The following is an 18,461-nucleotide window of genomic DNA, read 5'->3' as shown; positions in this document are numbered from 1 at the left end:
GCAATTTCTCAGCTGAGATCCTGGTGCTGTTCCAGTATGACAAATGTGTTTATTTACACCAGCTAAAAGCACTGGCCTCTGGAAATCATTGCTCCATGCGTTATATCTGGTGATTTTTATGAATCAGGGAGCTTTCTTGGGAATGATGGGGAAGGCAATAATTGAACCAGGATCTAAGAAAGAGGTCTCATGGCTCTTCAGCATCATACAAGTTTTTCTCCAGAACTCAAAAGAAAAAGGGCATAATTTATTTCCTAAGGCCTGGCCACACTGTCCTATGAAAGATCCCCTCTCTGTAGCTCACACAAAGCACTCACTTCTCTTTCTCCCATCAGTAGCTAATTCCAAGTCCCGTGAGGCCTGGGAAAAGCAGGAGAGGTGTGAAGCAAAGGAGTATCAGGGCAGGAGAGATTATTTCCCCTGCTTCTTGGAGAGAAGCAGCCCAGATAAAAAATGTTGTTCTTTGATGCCATAGCACAGATTTGGGATTTTGGCCAGCTCCCAAGGGTGTCCTTGGATGACTTTGCTGTCATGTCTCCATTTCTCCAGGCAGATAATAATGCTCATCCATGACACTTAAGTAGCCAGAACCAAACTCTGCCCCAGTTACATCAGGGCACAGCAGAGGAAACACTGCTGACACCTCACTCATTCTTTCCAGGTTTACCACAGGAAATTCCAAGAGCAGATTCCCACTCTGATGGTTCATCATGCTCCTCACAGAGGCACTCAAGGGTATTTCTTCAAAGCCCTTGCTGTGCAACACCCCAAATAGCCCTTTGTGTCCATCTTATTCTCGTGGCCCATCATCTACACCTAAGACTGTGTTATATGTCTGCTCTTCTCTTGCACCTCCTGTGTGCCAGCAAGAAGACCTCAAACGGCCCCAAAACAGAAGTTAGGTAACAGAGGGCACAAGTGAGGGCCCGAGGCAGGACTGGATTGTAAGCAGCAGCTCCCTGGTCCTGCTGCAGGGCCCCTTCTCTTGAAGCACTCTGCTTTCCTCACTGCCCAGGAATGAACCTGCCCAAAGGCACAGTCCAGAAGATCAGGCCTGTAAGCTGGTTTCACTTTTATTATTTGCTCCTAATCTCCGGTCAGTTCCCATGCAGGTTCTTAAGATTCGATCACCCCACAGCAAAAGCTTCCAATGAACTGTGGTTAATGAGTCCCAGGAACTCCTCTCACCTCGCTCAAGCCCCTGGGGTGAGAAAGTTAAGTGCTCCTCTGCAAGCTCAAGTGACTGCTCACCATTTCCTTAATATTCCATCTCTTTGTGTTTTGCAGTTTGCCTTCTGCTGAGCTAATGTTTATTTTTCCAGAGAGCAGTTATTGTGGTAAACTGATATCACACCAGCAGTGTGGGAAATAAGACTTCATCTCCTGTACTTCAACACTTCATCCAGGAAGGCAAAGAGAGCCAACCTAAGAACCTTCTTTGTTTTTAACAAGGATGACACCTTGTTGCTAGTGCAGTGGTGGTGGCTGTCACTCCTTGATGCTTACTGGGTCTCTCTCACCAGGGTTTTTCCATTATTTAAATTGTGTATTTTTTTCTAATGGAGAAGATATTGCATTCCCCTCATGTCAGTGTGGAAACCCCTTGGGCACATCAGCATCTGCTGCTGTTTTCTAGGTATTGGGACACCAAGACCTCCAGGAATATGACTCTTTCCTGTTTGTTCACTTTAATCATACCCTTGAGCGTGTTTTACTTTACCCACATAGGTAATATTAGAGAAAATAATGGGACTTGTGAGCTGAGAATGGACTAGGCCCCATTTGTGTGTTTGTAGACCTCTGCTATTCAAAACTGTGGAAGAAAAAAAATGTCCTTTTACTTTTTTGCAGTTGTAGAGAGCAGATGATTCTTTAAGGAAAATACAACTCTCTAAGAATGTTTTCTATTCTAATCTTGCTGACTAATCTTTCTTCTTCTAAACTTTTAATCTTGCTTAAGGAATAAATGTGTGATATTGTGTTAGAAAAGCCAATCAACTGCTCAGGCTCTAGCTGGGAAGCAATGTGAGTTCCCCTTTGTACAAGCTCCTCTCAAATGTGATTGTTTCCCCAGTGTCAAATTCCATGGATTTTAGCAGCTGAATGGGTACAAAATTTGACATGGTCAGAAACGTGTGCTTATAAAAACTTATTACTGCTGAATAGCCGGCGCATTCTTGGTGCACTCATGCGCGCAGTGCCCTCGCAGAGGCCTGGCTGGCAGCACCCCTGGGCCTCATTAGTGCACACACGCACCCATCCCGGGCTCGCTCCAACGCCGCCCGCTTGTTCCCGTGGGCCGCGGGCAGCGGAGCTGTCCTCAGCTAACCCGGGCCTGGCCCGGGCGGGACACAGCCACCACCGCGGCTCCTGGGCCGCTCCTGGGGCCGAGGCCTCACGGGCTGGGAATTACAGCCCAAGCAACGCTGAGCTGAGAGCAAGGGTGGGCACGAACACCAAGACTCTGACTTTCCAGCTGACATTGCTGCTGGAGGGTTCACCAGCACACAGGTAGCTGCCATCTCCACAGCATGTCCACCAGGCCAGCAAAGCCCCACAAGGAGCGGCAAGCTACAGGCACGTTAGGTTGCATGGCTCACTGTAGCTGCCACCTCCACAGCATGCTCCACCAGGCCAGCAAAGCCCCACAAGGAGTGGCAAACTACAGGCACATTTGGATGCCTGGGACACTGTAGCTGCCACCTCCACAGCATGCTCCACCAGGCCAGCAAAGCCCAGCAAGGAGCAGCAAGCTACAGACACATTTGGAGGCCTGGGACACTGTAACCCAAACCTATGGCTCCCATGCAAATGGAGCCTATGGGGTATATCCATTTTACAATCACCTAGGGTTTGGGTTGGAAAGGACCATAAAGACCATGTAGTTTCACCCTCCTGCCATGGGCAGGGACACCTTTCACTATCCCAGGTTGCTCCAAGCCCTGTCCAGCCCAGCCTTACACACTTGCAGGATGCACAAAGCCAGTGGCTCACACTGCACACAAGTACCAGATTGGTGTGCATACACCAGCTTTAAGAAAAGCTGCCTCACCCTCACAAGCTCCTCTATTGCCAAGCCTTACACTACCAAAACCTCTTTGCCTGGATTAGTGCTGTCTCTAGACTTAGAGACAAATCTCACAAGTGATTTGGAATAGTTGAAATAACAAGTTTTGGGCAGCCTGGGCTGTGTGGGGAGGTTAAGCACAGATGCTGAGCACGCAGTGCCTCCTTCCTGGCCTTACCCAGTTCCATCCAAGCTTCTGCTTAGAGCCGAGCTTTATAGCTCAGGCAGAGGGAACTCCAGTGCCCCTGACAGGCCTGGGCATGGTGGTCATTACAGGATGACTCTCCCTGCCTTTCTGCACTGGAGCATTCATGGGCAAAGGGCCACAATATCCCCTCCCGAAAGGTGGAAAGGCATCACGGGTGAGACCCCTGGGTGAATAAACAAGAGCAATTGCCAACAGGGAACTTGAGTGACAAAGCCAGATTTTTTATGGGTATTCAAACAAGAACCAGGGAAACTTCTCTGGACACTGAGTGCTCCTGCAAATCCAGTTCTCATCTACTTTGCTTTAACGACTGCCCAAAAACTTTTCTAATGCCTATGTGACTTGGGTGATTAAATCCAATTGGTGTCATGTTAATAGTGAAAACACTTCCCAACACATACTGATTCCCATAAGATATTAATTAAAAACCAAACAGCCTGAAGGTCACTATTTTTAAAACAAAAAGGTACAATTTTTCAATTTAAATTAGTGTGTCATTACTTGATTTGATTTTGGTAGCTGAAGCTATCTCTGGGAATTGTCAAAACTAAAAATGTTATTGAAACAAACCATCTGAAACCAGTGCAAATATTTTTTTAACATCCACTGACGTGAAAATCCATTTTTCACTCAGCTCCAGTTATCAATAATAATAAGGGAAAATATCTTTCTCCATTAGAAATATTACATGCACAGGAATAATATCCAGTGATATTATCACATCCATTCCTTTATGAAAATTTTGCCTCACTACCTAAGTTTTCCTAGGAGCTTAAGATATCCCTTGTACTATTAAGAAAAGGTCTTAAAAGGGGGATTCTGGCAAGGTTCAGCTCCATTTCACCAGAAGACAAAAGGTCAAAATAAGCCCCAAAGATAATAAGGAGTGTCATTCATAGGTGGGATGAGAGCTAAATTACTCCACATTCAAGCAGAGCTTTAGTTTAAAAGACAAGAGTGGGGCACCCTCATTTAACTACAGTGATTCCAGTGGCAAGAACAAGGCTGCTTCCACATGCAGGTTAAATGCAGCAAGGGGCGTTGCTCCCCAACAGGCATGAAAGCAGGAATAGCTTTTAAGGGTTGAAACTTTTAGCTTTGACATTTTTAAAGTAGAATACTTCAGGTTTGCTTGTAGTGATCATTTTCATTTCCAAGTTCCCCTGCATTTATTATACAGGGTCAAACAAAACTTGTCAGTTCAGCACTGGTCCCTCATTTTTTTCTATTCTTCGCATCTTGCCATGATTTTGTTTCAGGGTCCACAAGAACCAGTCTCTTTATACAGACCACCAAACCAAGAATATTACATAGTTCTATGTTCTTTAAGCTTTGCTTGTATTAAAAATTAGTATTCATGCCATGGTCAATATGCTGTGAGTAAATAAAAACTGTAAATCCAAGTGAACAACCAAACTCCTGACACTGCCTGATCCAAATGCACAAATCCAAATCTCCTACGCTGCCCCCAAGCCAGCAACACACATATATCCAGATATTCAGAAAGAGAAAAGGAATTTCATAAGCCACCAGACCAAGAAAATTCCTCCTCTGTTCTCCTCCTGACCAGGATCTTTGGGTTTCCAGCATTTTTCTTCCTGGCCGCTGTTAGTTTTGGCAAGAGCAGTAACACCACTAAGAAGTTACAGACCCCCTGTTCCATTCCATAACCAATTTAGCTAACTTAAACCAGCAAAAAACCCCCCAAAACCCGCACCTTCTTATCAGATGGAATTTCCACTAGTGCCTGAGGGAAGGAGGAAATCAGAAAGCATACTACAACCCAGCAGGAAATATTTCTGGCCATGATTAATGCTTCCTTTAGCAGTGCAACAGAATCTTTGCAGATCTTTGGGGATCCTTGGAAGAATTCCATTTACTACTCTCCAGGCCATATTTTGCTGTGAAAACCTTATTACACAACAGAAGCATTAACGGATTCAGAGTAAAATAAGAAAAGATGTATTATCCTAAAGATTTGGAGAACAGGGAGAGAAGTTAAGAAAGGCACACAGGGTTTTCCTTTCACTCCATGTGATTATGTTGCGATAATGCCTGCTACAGACCCGTCCATCACTCGTGGACTCAGGTCAGAGAAGCTCTCTGACCCGACCAGCTGGGTGACACAAGTCAAACAATGACAAATTCAGCTTCAGTTGCTCTTGCCAGAGGGATCTCAGGGTTGCCTGTTGAGCAGCTATGAGACAGCTACACTTTCCTTTTATCCATCTTGGTTTTTTCTTTCCCTTTCTTTTTGTCTTGGCTTGGGAATTTGCAGGGATAGCTACAGAGCTTGGAAAGGCCCAGTCTCTCATCTCGCGTTGCAGAAAGGCGTCTCTCTAACTTTGGCTTCCTTACCCTGCTCCCACATTCCCAACTTTTAGCACATAGAGAGGTAATTGCCTTGAGTTCCCTTGATAGGAAGTACTTTAAAGCCATCCTCTGGCACAATAATCTCACCTCGCAGATTTCTAGGTATTGCTGTGAAGCTGGTCTGTGACATCTCACAGGGATGCAGGGGGCCAACTCAGCTCCAATTGCCACTGGATTGATATGCTCCCTTCCAGTCATTGGGGAATGCCATGGCCACAGGCACGATGGAAGATAATGCCTTTGCTGGAAATGGCAGGATACTGCCCCCATTTTCAAATTACCCTAAAGAGAAGCAGACTCACTCTGGAGTGCTGAAGAGTCAGCAACTAACCAAAGACATTTGACTGAGGATTGTGCTTGGTCCACAACTAGTCACCAAAAGTACAGGGGCAGACTACACCCCCCTGTGAATTACAAAGAGGGCTTAACGTGACTCAGGAAAAATCAAGATGATAATGCTGTTGTTGCCATGTGATTTATCCCGACCAGAATTTAGCTTGTGGCATCACATTTTTCCCCTAGTACAATATGCCACCCTGAACTTCTCTAATATCTCATCACCAGAGGCAGGAGGTCTCCCAGAGCAGGGCTATCATACCCTCTCCCCACAAACCCCGAGGGGTCAGTGATTCAGCACTGACTCAGCGGGAGCAGGACCACAGACTGAGCCACTTTGTGTCATTTCTCTTTGCCTTGCAAACTCCCCCATCCAAGGGGGGACACAGTCCATCCTGTTAAGCTAATGAGAGCTGACAAGATCCCAACCTGAGAAGAATAAACCCTACAGAACAATAGATGCTCACCCTGGTTCTCTTCAGCTCCAAGCAGCACAGGAACCTTTTGTTTCAGCAGCTGAGGAGATACACAACAAGTCACAGAAACACTGAGTCACCCAAGCGTACTTACTGTTGCTTCTGCTTACTCCTTCCTCCAAACCTCCAGCTTCTCTTGGTGTGTTCACAGTTCACTCTCCATCAGTCTCCATCAAACAGTGATATGAACCAGAAAAAGCCCATGTGCCTGCTGGGCAGGGAAACCTCGAACTGCAGTTCATGATTAATGTCCAACACTTGGTTAAATAACAGCCAGTCTTAAGGAAAGCACAGATGAAAGTTGTGCCCAGACATTTTTTTGCATAGCAGCAGTTTCTTAGAAATCTTGGATGTTCTCTCTACAGGTTTCTCAGCTCAGACTGTACAGAGCACAGTCTCCCCATGGTCTTGCTGCCTTTCCACACTGTCTACAGGAAAAGAAAGACTGAAGCACCTGCAGTTCTTGTGCCTGGAGTTTACAGGGACTGGACTACATGGAGGGTAGAGCGATTTTTGGATGTACCCCTTAGTGAGCAGGTGAGGACACAGGTGCTGCTGGCAGGTCAATGTGTTGCTACATTAGAGGCAGCTCAGAAAGAAGCACAAGAACTTCTGTTCCCAAAGTAGAAGGAACTGTTAATAAATTGAAAATCCAAAGTTTTTCCAGCTGTGGTGGTGTATTGCTGAGAGTGGTTCCTGCAGAATGGCACAGAGGAGTGTGGGGACACCTGGCCAAGCCTGACTGCCACTGACTAAAGCAGAAGGGAGTAGGGCCTTAGGCTGGCAAAGGGGCTGCTCTGCACTTACGGGCAAGGAGAAGCAGGCAGTCCCTCCCCTCCCCTGTCTGTGGCTGTGTTTTTGGCCTAGCAAAAAGGCTAAGTTGCCCTTGATGAAGCTGTGATGGAAAACTAATCCTCTCCAACAATAGCCCAGTGCTAAGAAACATCTGTGGATCTGGGCAGGAGAGAAAGCAAGGACCTCTTCTAAGGGCATTTGTTTCTCCATCAGTCTTTTGTGGTGTCTCCCTCAGCCACCTCCTTCCCTGCTTGGTTGTTCCAGCATTAGTTTGCACAGGCTGTTTGCAGAGACAGAACAACAACACAGGTCTGCTTGGAAAGCCAGCAGAAACCTCTTAGCTTGAGACCACAAATGTGCAGAATCCCCAAAGAACAAAAATGTTTGAACTTGCCTCCCCAAAAGTGTTGTATTCATTGACTTGCAAGCAGGGGGAACTGCCATAGTAATTTAACCTAGGGAAGAGTGCCAACAACTTATTTAATTGCAGAGTTGGTGCCAACAACCCCACAATACAACTGTTAATACAAGTCTGCAGTACAAGACTAATTCTGCTAACCTTTTGCTATTGCCTTTTAGTCAGGTCAGTGGCTGCATCCCTTCTGTGCTGACACTATTCAACAAACACTGGCAACTGCTTTTAAGCAAACACCAAATGGAGCAGGGCAGGAGGGAGGGGAGAGGGACCATTGAGAAAATGAAGATTCCCCCCATGACCTCACCCCTCGCTGCCCAAATGTTTCACATTTCTCTCTCCATTTCAAGCCTCTCTCTTGAAATCTGTCTTGCCATGTATTTGCCCCTGGAAAACAGCCAGATCTTTGGTCTGGATTCCATCAGCTCATTTCCCAGTTTCTATGAGACTGTATTTTGAGAAATGTGGGTCTATCTCAGTCCACTGGCAAGAGTGGGCATCAATCAGTGTATGAAAACATGAGGTCTGACACTGGGGACCAATCCACTTTTCTAAATGCGGCGTTTCTTTAAAGAACACGTATTTTTACAGAAAAATTTTAAAAGAAAGCAATAATGGATCTGGCACTACTGCAAGTTTTCAAGGGCACGATTATTCCAGCAATTACGTGCCATTGTAAACATCTTAAAATCCAGTATTAAATGATGCATAAATCTGAAGCAACATCATCATCATTCTTGTATGAGGTAGTAAACTTGCTGCTGCATTTGCAGACTCTTGCTTCACTCTTCACCCATCCCCATATTTGGGGTTTTATAGTTACATCTCGTGACTGTATCATAGCTTCCAACCACCTGGAAGCACATTTCTTTAGCTTTTACCTTTATCCTGCTGCCACTACCGTGATAGAGAAAATAAATACTGCCTACAAACTCAACAGAAAAACAAGGTAATAGGGCTACAGTGAACACTCCTTCTCAGGGGGTCAGCAGTTCTCTACAGGTATTGGGAAATTTTCAGACCCTGCTGATCCTACAAACCAATCCCCTGAAGACATCAGCTCACAAATGGCACCCTGCATGTCACGTTCAGCAAATGCTCTGCTACCCAGAGTGGCTGTAAGCCCCAGGATGTGCTGGATCTGCGCTGGCCGGGTTGCAGAGGCCGGAGCTGCTGACGGCAGCGCTGCAGAATGTGCGACCCAGCCAAGCTCCTCATGCGGCCGGGCCTCGCAAAATCCCCATTCTTGGGCAGAATGGGCAATGGCTTTCAGGCTGCCAGATTATCTGGCGAGTCTGTGGGAACTGCAAAACACTGCATCTGCCTGGAAAATGGCACCAGCTCAGCACAAGACGTTTCCAGAGGGGAAAGTTAATATATGGGAGGAATGCACATAAATCCTGTTATTTCTTAATGGGATTTGGGAGCTTATTTCTCACCCCGTGCTTTGAAATGTATCCCACAGCCTATTCTATTAATGAATTTAAGCACAGTGATTTTCTTATCAGCAGGAATCATTCTTCACTTGGGTTTGATTTTTTTTTGGTGGGATTTTTTAATGCAAGTGTGAAAAATTAATATTATGCTTGAATACCAGTTAGGATGTTAACAAGCTGTGTCCTGGATAAGCTGTTCTTGTTCTCCTCCTGTTGTTCTTCTCCTAATTTCAGTTGACCAAGAAACCTGGAATAATTTATTTGTTGGGGGTTTTTTTTATGATTTAGGCAGTGGTTGGCTAAAAATGGAAAGATGGGAATTCTATTTCTGGTTCAGCTGTGTGAATGAGTGGACACAAACTTTCTCTTGCTTAAAACAAACAACATTTGGAAAGTTTTTTTCCACCTCTTGGGTGTACTCAGTTGGTACTGATGGGTACCAACATCTTTCAGGGTTTCCTGGCACTGCCTTGGATGCTCTCTGCTGCCACTGGATGGGGATTCACTCCAGGCTTTGGAAGTACACAAATGAGTTACAGAAATTTTCTGCCTTAGCAGTCTATCTTCAAAGGCCTCTGCACTTGTTCCTTTGACTATCAGAGTTTGTTGGAAAGCAAATTACAGCTCACCTCATTTTCACTTCCCTCCCAATTCTGACTGGTTCAGAGAATATCCTGAGTTGGAAGGGACCCATAAGGATCATCAAGTCCAACTGCTGGCTCTGCACGAGACCACCATGTGCCTGGGAGCATTTTCCAAGCACTCCTTGTGCTCTGGCAGGCCTTGGGGAGCCTGTTCAGTGCCTGACCACACTCTGGGTGAAGAACCTTTTCCTAATATTCAGCCAAACACCTCCTGACACAGCTCCAGCTGCTCCCTGGGATCCTGTCACTGGGTGAATACTTCCTGTGCAATAAACCTATGCTGCATTCATGCTTCCCAATTTTGAGCTTCCTCAAAAGTTCCTGAAGGGAAACAATGATGAAATTTGAGATGAGATTAGCTCAGCTCCAGCTCTATTATCAATGATGGATTTTCATCCTATGCCTTGGGCTCCCAAGAACTGTGGTAAAGGCTGTATCTGCTACAGCCAAGGATATGTGGCATTTTTCTGTCTAATGTTTCACGCAAGGCAAAGCCAGGGCAGGATTCACAAAGGCTTCATTTCTGGACCTTAAGGATTATGTGTTATGTTTAATCACACAGGATTCCTCTCTGTCCTGAGAGGAAAACATTTCTTCCCTTATACTTTTCTGTGACTTTGGAGGATATGACACTCAGTAACTCCTGTGGCAGCCATGAGGGGTGGAGACCTGATCTTTCAGAGGATTTAGTGGATTTAGGCCAAAACCTCACAGCTTGGGCTGACCTCTGCTGAGGAGGAAACTAAAGCATGACTGGTCAGCTGGACCCCAACATCTGCCATCCCCACCCCTTCTCAGCACAGAGAAATCCTTTTCATCATCTTTTCCTTCCACAGGCACATTCACAACATAGTTGTTTGCGCCCCTTGGGATTCATAGCCTGGGACAAGCACGGTATTCCCTGCAGCCAGGCTCCCTGGGATGGACCACAGCACAGCTGGCAGTGCCCCCTCAGTAGTCTGAGAGCTGCCCTGACCCTGCCCACGTCAGGCTCTGGGCTTGCCTGTGGCTGCTAATGCAGTGCTGTGGAAGTGAACAGAAGTCTTTTTGTGCTGGAGAATGCTCGGCAGCCTGATGGGGGGGCTGACAATAGAAGCCTTTTCATGCAGCAACTCCCTCGCTTTAAGCAAAGGTAGTCCCTGGTGCTGCCATCAGCAGTCTTTGGAGAGGCCCTGATGTGAGCCCTGGGAAGCCAGGAAGAGGGGTGAGGAACTGCCTGCTGCTTCCTCACACAGTTACTGTGGCAGCTGCCAGTCTGCAGCATCCACATCCCCTTGGTTTCTGAGATCAGACCTCTGCCTTGTGCACTGCCTGCAGCAGGAGCCAGATGTGCCAGCAAATGATTTTGCACCGTGGACCCCTCACCATCACCGGCCCACTTGCAGAATATTGGAAGATAAAGGGTGAGAAGGGGTGGTTTTGTCAAAAATTAACAACACACTGAGCTATTCTTCAGCAGCAAGGAGAAAAACAAAGTCCATATTGACAGCAACAGGGGTGGAAATGTCCAAAGAAAAATTACAATAAATTTCAAATAAATCACAGAAGATGTCACTGTGCCTCTGGCTCAGTTTCATGTCCTAATGCCCAGGCCAACAAGTCTCTCATGACTCTGCCAGCTTCAGAGAAGCCTCCCTAACGTGAGCATGGGCCATGGGTTTTGTGCCTGCAGCCCTACAAAAAGGGTAACAGTTCCTAAACTGCCACTTGTCACACCCAGGGATGCAGGGAACAGTGCAAAAGATAATTTTATTTTGTTTAAGGGGACTCTGGGCATTCAAGAGGGGAAAGCTATGAGCTCCTGCTACTGGGAGAACACAAACAATGTTTGGATCAGACAGGGCTAAGTGTCTGTGGACCAGCTGGGTACAGAATGGCCTTTTGAGTTTTGTTTTGTCAAGAATGGTGGAACAATTCCCACTGCACATCACTAAGTGCTCTTTGAGCTCCCTCAACCAAAAATACCAGAGAAGTAGCACAGGCAAGGGAGCCTTGTGAAGGCAGCTGGGTCCAGCCCCTGCAAGCACTGACTGAGAGCACAAACCATCAGAGTTTGGATCAGGCTCCAGACAAGATTTAAACACCTAACAAGAATTCCAGATTATTTCTCAGGCTCTGTCCCAAACAATTCCCATTATTATTAAACTTTTATTGCTTCCTACATCCCTGCTGAGAGGTAAACCTCAGAGTTTGTGTCATGCTTTTGGCATGAGGTCCCTGCAAACGACCTGCCCTTTTGAGTGAAGGGAACCCATGAACTCCAGCACAGCATGTGAAAAGTGTTCCCACACAGCCACCATCCCAGGGAGAAGGCTTTGGATGCTTTAATTCCTAGGCAAGAGAAACAACTCCTTTGTTAGCATTGTCAACACGGAGCTCAAAATAAAAGGGCATTTCAGAGGCCTACAACAGCCAGAACTGTTCCAAAGGTTTGTGTAGCGAGGAGAAACATGCCACAGAAATACCTCTCCTGGCTCCAAAATGGTTCAGACTGATTAACATTAATTACCTAAGGTTAAAAATTCTTAGAGAAAATTGAGAGGGAATGAAACCTTACCTTCTCTTACCAGTTTGCCTTTACTGCCTATAACAGTCAGGGCTTTCATTTTTGCATTTTTGCAGCTAAGGGTGAGCCAAAAAAGTAATTTGGAAATAGAAATCTGGGTTTACTTCTGGGTATTATCATGATTTTGAGGCCACAGAATATTGGATTCTTATTAAACACTTGGTATCACTGTGGCATTTGTCATTGAAGTTCTGTTTCCAGATGAAAAAAACACTTGTTTAATGGAATTTCCACTGCAAGCAAATATCCTCAAATTGGGCAACAATTACAGGGTTCTAAATTACTAAACAGGTATGACAAAAAATCAGAAATTCAGCTGTAGGACCCAAGGTCTAGAAACAGAGGAGTGGAGGTCACTTCAGGGAATCTGACTTCTACTCATTTTGAAGCCTTAGTGACACATTGAGGACACTGAGTTACTTTTTAAGCACCAATGGGTGTAAACACTAAAACCAAAACAAGCAAGTGTCCTGTTTTTTTAAAAAAGGAAAGTAATTAAAAACGTGAGAACCTTCTTGCCAAAGGACTATTTGACCACACGTCATTGACTGCATGTTCTGTACCACACAATTAATATAAAAAGGAAAATACATGGTGTTAATTTGCCTCTTTTTGGGCACTGTCCCACTGCTACCCAGGGACATTCTGGTGCTCCTTTAGCTGCTGAGTTTTGGGCATTTCCTTGAGGTGCAGCAGAAAAGGAACATGCAACTGCCTACCTTTTGCCATCCTTCCCTTTCTTTCCTGCTGGTACAATAAAAACATGCTGGGAGGATTCCACAAAGCTTTATTCTGAGGCTTCTCTCAGGGAAACATTTAAGAATCTTAAGAATTACTTTGTTATTAGAAACTGATGCATGATTCTTTTTTTTTCCCACAGTGTAAAGTGATTTGCTGCAAAAAAGCATTTGTAGTATTATCTGGAACTGTTGTTGGATCATTCCCAGTGCCTGCATCCTTAATGGTCCTTTTCAACCTAAAACTTTTTATGATTCTCCAAGCACTCTTGTACAGAATTAAATCTGTAACATAATTCATCATTTCCCCACAGATCCTCATTACTTCACAGTACACTCAGGCAAGGAATACTGAATTAACTAAATGAGTAATATGCAATTAATTCTGAGGAGCACATAGTGAATTGAAGCACCAGAGGAATTTCTCAGTTGAAACTGGAAACCAGGAAACAGGAGCTGCCTGCATTCCAGAAATCAGAGCTTTCACATGCAGACATTCTCCAGCTCTGCATCACCCATGCATGAGCAAAACACTGAAATGCTGACACTGAGCACAAACCAAGCAGGGACTACGAGGAGAAAAAAGGGAAAACCCCACCAAAAATAAAACCCAGCACATTTTTGCAGTGTTGTTTCAGGAAAGGCAGGCACAAGTCATACAGCTCCCAGTGGCACTGTGCACGCTCCGGGCATGTTTGACATTAAGGGGCTTGGTTGCTGTGGAAACCAAATCCCATAGATTAATTAATGTTCAGCAGCCAGAGCCATCTCCCATCCTCTCTGTCTCCCTGCCCCCAATTAAAAAAAAAAATAAAAAGGAAAAAAAGAAAAAAAGGGGGAGTGCAATTTTTACATCACAGAGGAATGTCAGAGGAAAGTCTTTCCTCATAACTGCAGAACACTGCCAGGAACAGTGAACAGCCTGTGTTAGTCCCAAGTGTTTATAAAAGAAAAATTAAAACACCATTTCAGTGAGGCTGGCTTTTGTGTCTGTGGCTATGCCAAACTGCCTCCAAGAAGATGAAAGATGCAAGAAAGATGATTGTGTGACATTTCTAAAATCCCTTTATGCTGGAAAGACTTTAATAGGAGCCCCCTTTTTTTATTTTCAACATGTAAATGTAGTAATCATAACTAATTTATGTCAGTGACTGACAGTATTCATGTGATTGTGTTTGCACAGGGAATTGCAACGGGATTTGAAAATGCAAAGGATTTGAACAACATTGATTCTGAGTATCAGCATTTTCTTGTATCTGCTGCTGGTTGTGATTCATTGAATTCCCCACATACATCCCAGTTTGCAGGAGGGCGTAGGATTGGACAAACGTGCACTGGTAGTTTAACATACTACACAGAATGCACCAGATTGATGACACAGGACACATATGGTTAGGACCCACTAGAGGTGAAATTTCAGAATTACCTATATCCTATTTTCAGAACAGTTTTAGGGTCATAGGTCAAACATATTTTAGATATTCAAAGATTTAGGGTGATGCTTTTGAAAATCCGTGGTCTTCAGCACCAGTTCTGATGAGAACAAGGGATTCCTTCTCCCATTTTTCCCCCTCAAAACATCCTTGAGAGCTATGCCTCTAGCTGCCTGTTGAGAATACCCAATTATTAAGTAGTAAACATCTTGAAGGTGTACCATACTTGACAGATATTTACTAACCAGGGTGAGCAAACCACTTACCAACCAGGTGCAAGTGTTTACTGCACAGTTTCACACACACACTCCTAATTAGTGCACATTCCTCCATGTGGCTGGGAGCGCTCACGGTGTTTTACCTCAGGAGCGGTGGGGATGGATGGATTACTGACCGTGCTCAGATATGGCACGGCTTCACGACACAAGATCACTTCACCAGAGTCCCCTGCTCCCTCCCATTGATGGCAGTGAAATAAATACAGCCACTTCCTGTGGGACAAAACCTGCACTTGGATAGTTAAACAATGCCAAGAGCTCTCCTGTGTTTCTCAAATATGCAGCTCTTGAGCAAAGCTGCTGACTCAAACAGGTGCTCAGCACTCAAAACCCAACTAAATACAAGGCCAGTTATAACATTTCGGTGTTACTTCCACAACTCTTGCCCTCTGAGTCAGGCACCACTCCCAGCTAGCTTGCATGGCACAGAAAATGAGAACAATTACCTTGGAGATGATTAATGGCTCTCCATGCTCCAGCCCGCCCTTCAGCGTGAATCCCCATGGAGCACCTCCGTGCAGCAGTGCCTCCAGGTAGATGTATCTTCCCTTGTGGGTGATGCTGCACTCTGAAGGGGATATGCTGCTGTTAATGTTGTCCAGCATCCTCATCTGTCCTAATCACATATTCAGGCAAACACAAAACCCACTCAGGCAGTCACAGAACGACCAGCTCGGAAATCAAAGTCCCCAGAAGCCCACTGCAAGTCATCCCTGAATAGGAGGAACAAGAAGAGCCTGAAGTGGAAAGTTCTGCTTCAGAGCTGGAGTCCAAGGTGATGGGTTAAAAACAGCCCCATCCACATTTCACTGCGCCGCTTCTCCACCGGGATTTTAGTTTCAGCACTGAGCTCTCCCCATTCCCAGCTACTCTGGGCATGAGAGCTCGGGAAAGATTTCTCTTCCTGCCTTAGGCAGATCAAAACTACTTTCAAAGATGGGGGCAAAAAAAGAAAGAAAGAAAAAGAAAAAAAAAAAAAAAAAAAAAAAGAAAAAGAAAAAGTTTATGGATTTAAAAGCCCCCGGCCAGTAAATTGCCAAAATCCAAACGAATGCTTCATTTGTGATTGATTATCAGTCTTTTCTTCCTTTCTGCATGCGATTTACCATTACAATGGCCTTTTTGCCTCAGCCCACTGCACTAAAAGAATGGAAGTGTCTTCTCCCTCTCAGCTCTCAGTTACTCTGCTCGCTTACTTCACAATTTTCTGACTTGTCAAAAAAAAAAAAAAAAAAAAAAAAAAGGCGAGGGGAGGAGGAGGAGGGAGAGAGCAAGTCCATTCCTAAAACCCTTTAGAGGGGTTTAAAATGTGAAATAACTCCATACTTATTGGATTAAAGAGTGAAAAAGAAACCATTGGGAAAGCTGGAGTAGCAGGTGAAATGAATCCTCTGGGAAAAACGTTAAGGCGATAGCTGAGCTCTTTTCATTTTCGGTGCTCTCCCCGATGAGCGGCCAGAGCTGCAGCAGCTACCGCTGCTCTGAAGGAGGGTGAGGAAGTGAGGGGGAAGAGAGAGAGAGAGAGAGAGGGAGAGAAAGAGAGAGAGAGAGAGAGAGATGGATTAAGGCAAGTAAGGCAGTGCTGCCCAATTGTGCACATCAAGCATGCAATTATAAAATGCAGTGTGCAAAGCTGGGGCTCACCCTTTTATTATGCCCCCGGAAACCACCATCTTTCTATTGTCCTTGCCAAGGAATTGTAACAATCCAAACTGCCAGTTTCTGAAAACACAATGGACCTGTTCCAAATCAGCTCAGTGGAGCACTGCTAATAATTCTGCTCTCATAAAGTGCTTTTCCTCTGCGTGGAGCCTACCAGCTTCCCAGGACATATTTCTTTTCCCCATTTACATTGCCAGAAAATGCCAATGCTTTCCCAATAAATGGAATAAGAAACAACACCAAAACTCTGGATACTTTTATTTGTGTAGGCAGTTACCTATTGTAGAACATGTGGCTGTGGGTGGATCTGCTCTTCCGTATGTGCACACAGACTTCACAACTTGGCTCATCCCTTAACATATATCACAGCACGTGTCACAGAAGGTGTGCAAAACCTTTCTTGAGTTTTAACTGGATCTCAAATGGGACAATAGAGAGAGGAGACCAGAGCCCACTGCCTTTCCTGTTGGCAGAGCTGAGGAAACACACAGTAGTGTCTGCCTCTAAGGCACCCCCAGCTTTTGATCTCACCATGCATGGAATGTACATTATTTCTTTTTGCAAGCTCTCAGGGCCTTGTGTTAACAAAACCTTAATGAACAGTGGGGGAAAAGCTTTGGAGCTGGGACTCTAAACCCAGGATTCCTTGCATTTGTCCGTGCCACCCCATTCCCATTCCAGCCATTAAGATGTTGCAGGTTCCCAGAGCCTTCTATTTGCCCCACACGTCCCAGGTCTCATTCCTGACAGCCCTGGGGACAACTGCAGGAAAGAGGCCCCTCACTTTATTTTCATTGTAGATGATTCCTCAATCCTTGCTTATCCTGAGCTTTGCCCCCTCAGCTTCCCTCCCAGGGGCTGAGTTTTCATTAGCCTCACAACCTGGTCAGGCTCACAGGTTGCTATTATCCAGAACTCACTCTTTAGCCTGACTCAAATCAGATTTCTGAGGCTTTACACTCCTAATGTTTCAGTGTGAAAACCCTCGCTCCAAGGCACCACAAAGAGCAATTCATGCCCATGCTCTGCACAGCCCTTCCCGGGACAGGAAAAGCCTCTGGGAGCTCTCCTGAGGCCGTGCCTCCTGCTCCCCTCAGCCAGCAGGAGTGGGTAAGGCTGTGTAAGGACACAGCAGCCTGTGAACAGCCCGAGGCACTTCTCTGGATTGCATCCATTTCCCATAGGAAATGTTTGTCATCACAGCTGTCTTTGGACACCAGATTTCCAGTGAGAGTTCTGTTTCTCACGGGGTCTGCTGCATCTGATGATTTAAAGTTATCAACATACTTCTGAGAGAGAATTTTACTTCTCCTCCAGCACTGTGGTTTGTTTCAAGTGCTGAATCCAACATAATTTTTGCCAAAACTCCATCAGATTTGTCACCATTGCAAGCACAGAATTTTCTCCTCTTACCACCCTCAAATTTGCCATTTTTTCATGCTGTTAATCCAGCTCTAAAAAGGTCACAAGCAGGTGCTTCCATGTATCAGAGACTCACAACCAGCTAAGGAAAGAGGTTTGATCAATCACCTCAAAAGAGCTGCCAAATACTGTGCTACCTCCTCAGCAGGCTCTTATTCCACACAGGAGTTCCACTCAGGACAGAGCTGACATACTCTTTGATGGGATACAACCAAAAGAACCCGGGCTCAGAAAAGGGCTTTCCACACAGAACAATATAATTGAAGTTTTGCACAGTTGCCATGTAAGGGAAAATAAATTAGGAACAGTCATGCCAGAACACTTTCCCTCATCGAGCACTGCTAAAGCAGGAAAAGTTACCACTGATTTCACTTTGCAGAGGTCCCAATCAAACCCTGTATTTATCATCAGTCAAGGCAGCTGGCAACTGCCCTGTCTTTTCCTAGATTCCTTCAAATAGTCCAACTTTCTTTCTGAAATGAAGTTCGTCAGTGCAACACTGCCCCTGTGTGCTGAAACCAGAAATTGACACAGTTTAACCTGATCGACATACATGCCAACATTTTCCTTAGTTAATAGGCATTTACTACGCTTTTCCCTTTCAAAAATGAAG

The 18,461-nt window shown here is 45.2% G+C and overlaps 1 protein-coding gene across 2 annotated transcripts in view; it reads right to left on the bottom strand.

The window, feature by feature from the left end:
* SHROOM3 (shroom family member 3) overlaps positions 1-15,620 on the bottom strand; it is a 110,422-nt gene extending 94,802 nt beyond the window's left edge. For both annotated transcript variants that reach the window (XM_063157124.1, XM_063157125.1), the window contains exon 1: positions 15,211-15,620. In XM_063157124.1, coding sequence (XP_063013194.1) covers positions 15,211-15,375 — 165 coding nt within the window. In that variant the 5' untranslated portion in view covers positions 15,376-15,620. The remainder of the gene's footprint in view (positions 1-15,210) is intronic.
* Positions 15,621-18,461: the final 2,841 nt, after the last annotated feature.

The sequence above is a fragment of the Melospiza melodia genome, chromosome 5, assembly GCF_035770615.1.
Source record: "Melospiza melodia melodia isolate bMelMel2 chromosome 5, bMelMel2.pri, whole genome shotgun sequence".
NCBI lineage: Eukaryota > Metazoa > Chordata > Aves > Passeriformes > Passerellidae > Melospiza > Melospiza melodia.
Note: the sequence above shows the minus strand (reverse complement) of the source record. Positions and strands in the feature narration are given on the sequence as shown.